The sequence below is a fragment of the Mercenaria mercenaria genome, chromosome 11, assembly GCF_021730395.1.
Source record: "Mercenaria mercenaria strain notata chromosome 11, MADL_Memer_1, whole genome shotgun sequence".
Classification (NCBI taxonomy): domain Eukaryota; kingdom Metazoa; phylum Mollusca; class Bivalvia; order Venerida; family Veneridae; genus Mercenaria; species Mercenaria mercenaria.
Genome location: NC_069371.1, coordinates 79,123,090 through 79,129,297, shown reverse-complemented (window position 1 = coordinate 79,129,297; position 6,208 = coordinate 79,123,090). Strand labels below are relative to the sequence as shown.

Genomic DNA, 6,208 nt, shown 5'->3' with positions numbered 1-6,208 from the left:
CGACCCCAAAACGGATAATTCAAAAGGAAATGACGTCAACGTGAAAAAACAACGTAGACATGGAAATTCAATGACGTTGAGGGACAATATATTCATTTTCTTGGTTTTAACGTGTTTTATGCTAGCTAGTTGTTCTTTTTGTGTTATAATGTTTAGATTTGAATTAACCCTTGCCGGGCCTCAGCATAAACGTTCGCATGCAATGACGTCACGCGACCCGCGAGACAAAATATTTGCTATTTAGCGTACACAACTTTAGGGAAGGACAACTTTTTTTCTACACACCTCAACTTGTTGTTTTTTGCCAACTTTGTTGCTAACGCAAGTGCTTGTGATGACACAGATGCGTTCTCAAGCATCTGGCTCGAAAAAAAGCTTTAAAGTGGGTGGCCGAATATTTACGACCTGGCCGAATTTACGACTCAAACCAGTACCTCAGGTCTTCCTCCACTGTAAAAAAGTGGAAAAGTCACCAATGATTGTGTTGTTGCGACTCTAAACTTGAACCCCCTCCCCCTACCTCAGCCCAAAAAAATGAAATGAAAACACAAAATATTATAATTGCTTGAGTGTTTTATTTTTTTATTTCAGTTATTTTGGCAGTATCATACTGCAGTATATATCAGTAACTTTTTCAACAACAACTTAACAAAATAGTATAGAAAATGAAACTTTTATAAAAACTATAGCAATATGAAACACTAAACACTTAAAAACACAAATAAAATGAAAAATAATAATATAGCTATGAAATATTTACATGATAAATTGTGTATGTTATACTCAGCACATTAATTACATGTAAGGAACTCTTTTTAACAACAAATAAACATAGAACAGAACAAAGTGTAAGTTTTGTACCTAGGTAAACACCCAAATAGTTTTCATTTTGGCGTTAAAGATATTCAAATAGTCAAGAAACATGATTGTAAATCCCTGCAATGACTGGAAGTCCATACAATAATTTCTATACTTCGTTCTATGAAATTTCTTGCATGATTTAAATGTCATTTTTCGACAGCTTTCCAGTGAATTACCTCCCCTTTTTATAGCTACGCCATCTGCAAACTTGAAAAAGGGATGTAACTACAAAATATTACTTGTGATTGGACCTCTATGTCACTTTTTACATTTCTATAAGCATCATTCTTATCCAACCACTTTAATATAACTCGCGTAAAAATAAAACAATCTTCAAAATGATTTTAAAGAAACCCGTTTCAATATTTTTATACCAGTAAGTCATCAACTAAAAGCTTTTTGGAAATTAAAAAAAAACCCCAACTATGTTACATTCTCTGAGTCAACCAGTTAGACAAGTTATAAAGTCGATGTTTGAATACACAATTCATAACAGCAAAATAATAACCACCCATATTTTGGACCCTTTACACAAAAACTGAATATAAAACAATAAAATGAAACTGCTGCCTTAAATATTGTGATACCGTACTTACTATAATAAGCATATATATTATTTAAAGCAAATACAACAATGCTTGAATGGTCTTAAATTACTTAACAGAAATGTTACACTTTTAGAATGTCGGTCATATCTGGCTGTTATTTGAAATACTATGTGACAAAAGAGACCTTACATCCAACTGACGACAAGAAAGGAAGTTTCTGAACAAATATTTCTGCTGAAGTCCTTTCTTTTGATTTGGTAAAATTCTAATTGAGAAGCAGTCAAGTATTAAAGATACTGTAAAACATAATTTGTAAAACGTTGGACTTAAAAATTTTCTTTGTCAGTCCTAGACAAGAGGGTCATTACTGTACTAGAATACGGTAATAAAAAACATATAATTATTTTTTTCTAAATTTTAGATGGAAAAATGGTATGAATGTAAAAATGCCCATTGCAATTTTTATGGAGCTATTAATGACAATATAATACAACAATTATATGTAGCAACAATGTTACTGACGCATAACATTTGGCAGTTTCGTATTATGTAAGTCTGATGTAATAAAAACATTTTGTCCTAACTGTGGAGAAATAAATGTTACAACTGCATTATAAAGCCTCACATTCTTTCTGGAGTAGAAATGAATCATTATTTATTCTACATATAACTGGCTGCTCAGAACAATTTGCTGTAATATTTAAAAAAAACCCAAAAAAACAGCATAATGCATCACATCAAAAAGATACTTTCTTATATATCCAGCATTGCAGTCATGTAAATGTCAAATTCCACTGTATCCATGATGGCAAGTTAATTAAAACTCGATCGACAAGAAAAATATAAATTCATGTACCATTATCTCAAAGGCTAGCAATAATTCAATGTCTTAATTAAGTAGTGTAGAATTACAGTGAGATATTTTTGTACATTTACAATTATAACAAAAATCTTCTGATTTACAAAAAATTAACAAATACTTAAATGTTTACAGCTTTAATTTATGATACCTAATTTTAATTGTAAAGAGAAGAAAACTGATTCATTTTCATGGAAAAATTGTATCAAATGTCCAAACAAACTGAATGCATATGGCAGTGTTAAAACATGATAGTTGTGCTAAAGAAATGTTGTAATTCAACATTAACTGGAGAACATATTGGTACCAACAAATGTTCATGTGTCATACATTTTGTAACCAGGATCTTTGCTTAGTATACAAAGAATCATGTGCTCAAACTGACACTAGAATAAAAGAGTTTATGAATGTCACAGTAATAGCCCAACATTAGCCCAATATCAATGTGTTATCTGGTAGCAATACTAAAGCAAATACCGTCATCCTCCAAGGAAGACTGTTTGCTCTTAAAATACCCTAGCAAATGTGACTCAAATATCTAAATGTATTGTACCAATTTAAGAAATCAGGTCTCAAATATCTAAATGTATTGTACCAAGTTAAGAAATCAGGTCTCAAATATCTAAATGTATTGTACCAATTTAAGTAATCAGGTCTCTCTACACTGACAGATTAAGTTGTGCACTTTTTCTCGCTAACAATACATCCACCTACTTTCAATGTATTCTTCTTTTCAGGGATCTGTTTTTTTCTCTTTCTGATTTACATTTGGCATTTCTGATAATTTCTGGAACAAAAATTTACGATTTATGTAACAATACAGTGATATTACTATTTTTGAAGCGTCATATGATCTATAATATACTGTTAGATAGAAGAAAATCAACTGTTTTTGTGTAATATATGAAAATTTGTGTGTTACATCTCTTTGGTTCTCCTATGCCTTAAGGAAATGTTTTTTCATTCCCTATATTTTTGTACAGTATAGCAGATTTTATGTTCTTTATTCCCTTTTGGAAATTTATGAAATTTTTTATATCTTTTGAAATGTTTTGAAAAATTTACTGAAGGTAATGAATGTTCTTTTACAATTTTTTAAAATCTAGAGTACTTTCACCAGAACAATACACACTAAGAACTGAAGGAGTTCCAGGCTACACTGGTCGCTTTAACAAAAATACAGTGTATATATATGTGAGCTCATCATCTGCTATACAGTAGACAGAATATGTCCATGAAAAGAAGAAAGGTTTAGCACATCATCATGTTTTCTTATTCCAGCAGATTGGATATTTTTTCTGTTGAAGTAATCACAGTGTAATTTGTTGGAGAATTTGTATAACCTATGTTTCAACGTGTGTTTTTATGTATTATCCACCAAATCTTTTATTAATGCATTATCTGAGCCGCCTTTTGGCTTTTCTTCACTCTTGTTAGTGAGCAATTTTAAAATTGGAGAATCTGTTTCATCAGAAATTTCAAAACTCTCATCTTTGCATTCTAAATCTTTATCAGAACCACTGTCATGTAATCTATCATTAAGATCAGGTCTAAGGTTGTCTTCACTAATGCCTTTGTCCTCTGGTGTGTTAGAATCAGCTTTCGATTCATTTAATGAAATTCCCATGCTGAAACTTTTCTCGGTACAATTTGGTTCCGTGTGTTTATAAAGAGAACTTTTCTCGCCTGATGATCCACCATCCTCAGAACGATCCTCTAAGTTTAGAGAGTGAGCCAGAGTGGCAGTATTTTTCTCGGAAGATGTTTCTTTATCTATCACAACTTCTTTGCAGTGGAGAGCTTCAAAGAGAATATTAGTCTCGGATGGTTTATTAGAAGTTTTTACACATGTATGAGACTTGAAAGCTTTGAGAAGAGAATTTTTCTCCGCCACAAGGGCCTCCATCTTTCGTTGGAGATCGCTATGGACAACCTCCTCTTTATGGAGATCCTACGAGCAAAAGAAAGACTCCAGTAAGTGAGTGAATTGGTAAATCAAAATGTAAGACATGACCTGACTTTTACCACTGATAAAAACCAACAAAATTAAGAATTTATCCACTTTTGAAAAGGAATAAAAAGATAGAAATTCATCATCAAGCAAATATGACAAGGAAGTTGGCGTACTAATTATTACTTTACTTAAATTCATAAAACTAAAGTCTCAAAACATTTAATACAGATTTTTCAACTTTTCTTATACTGAAAAATCAGACAATTTTGCTTATTGAAGAACACTAACAAATACCAGCCTCAATTTTAAAAGTGAATTAAAAATCTGATTTATAATCTCTGGGGAAAAGACTGATAAATCTTCTGACTTAAGACTTTCACTAAAGTGTTAAAAAAAAAGATTCTGAGAATTTTTCAGCTTAAGGGTTGGAATGTAACAACTGTATATACAGAGCAACTGGCTAACAGACACTGCAATTTTCAATAAACCACTATAGCAGGTAAACATGTAAGACCTTCTCACTAAAAGGTAAGACTTTGTGCTGTCTTTACCAGCAAAACACTATAACAAATATTACAAGAGCAAACTGGTAACACAAGAAAAGACTCTATGACAATCACTGAAAACTGCTACCAACTTTGTGATCAGGTATAGAGACGAGACTTTGTGATATTTCATTCATACAAGAGCTATGTGTTGGTAAGACTTTCTGACACAAAAGCACAGTGAAAATACAGGCATGCAAGGTTTGGATAATCTCAAAGTTCAGCAGAAATGAGACAGGTGGAATCATGCTGATGATATAATGACTTCTAAATGATTCAGATGGGGGGGGGGGGGGGGGGGGGGGGAAGGACACTACAAGTAACAATTCAGATGGGATAAGGACACTACAAGTAATGATTGAGATGGGATAGAACACTACAAGTAACACTTCAGATGGGATAGGACACTACAAGTAACAATTCAGATGGGATAAGGACACTACAAGTAATGATTGAGATGGGATAGAACACTACAAGTAACAATTCAGATGGGATAAGGACACTACAAGTAATGATTGAGATGGGATAGGACACTACAAGTAACAATTCAGATGGGATAGGACACTACAAGTAACAATTCAGATGGGATAAGGACACTACAAGTAACAATTCAGATGGGATAAGGACACTACAAGTAACAATTCAGATGGGATAGGACACTACAAGTAAAAATTCAGATGGGATAAGGACACTACAAGTAATGATTCATATGGGATAAGAACACTACAAGTAACAATTCAGATGGGATAATGACACTACAAGTAATGATTCAGCTGGGATAGGACACTACAAGTAACAATTCAGATGGGATAAGGACACTACAAGTAACAATTCAGATGGGATAAGGACACTACAAGTAACAATTCAGATGGGATAATGACACTACAAGTAATGATTCATATGGGATAAGGAAACTACATGTAATGACTCATATGGGATAAGTAAACAAAATAATTTAGATGTGATAAAAGTACCAGTATTACATGTAATGAGTTAGATGGGATAAGGACACTACAAGTAACAATCCTGATGGGATAAGGACACTACAAGTAATGATTTAGGTGGGATCAGGACACTACAAGTAATGATTCATATGGGATAAGGACATTACAAATAATGACTATGATGGGATAAGGACACTACAAGTAATGATTCATATAGGATAAATACAACAAAATGATTCAGATGAGATGACATTAGATGGGATCAGTAAAGATTTTGATTGGGTATCCTGACTTTACAAGTAATGGTTTAGACAGGATAAAGATATTACAAGTAATGATTTAGACAGGATAAAGATATTACAAGTCATTATTTAGATGGGATAAGTTTTACAAGTAATGACTTAGATGTGATAAAGATATTATGAGTAATGATTTAGATGGGATAAAGATATTGCATGTAATGATTTAGATGTGATAAAAGTACCAGTATTACACGT

The 6,208-nt window shown here is 32.5% G+C and overlaps 1 protein-coding gene across 5 annotated transcripts in view; it reads right to left on the bottom strand.

Annotated features, from left to right (window-relative positions):
* Window positions 1-555: 555 nt before the first annotated feature.
* Window positions 556-6,208, bottom strand: part of LOC123531403 (uncharacterized) — a 30,140-nt gene continuing 24,487 nt past the window's right edge. For 3 of the 5 annotated variants that reach the window (XM_053517836.1, XM_045312326.2, XM_045312328.2), the window contains exon 7: window positions 556-4,219. In XM_053517836.1, coding sequence (XP_053373811.1) covers window positions 3,632-4,219 — 588 coding nt within the window. In that variant the 3' untranslated portion in view covers window positions 556-3,631. The remainder of the gene's footprint in view (window positions 4,220-6,208) is intronic. The other 2 variants (XM_045312325.2, XM_053517838.1) reach the window with 2 other exon arrangements.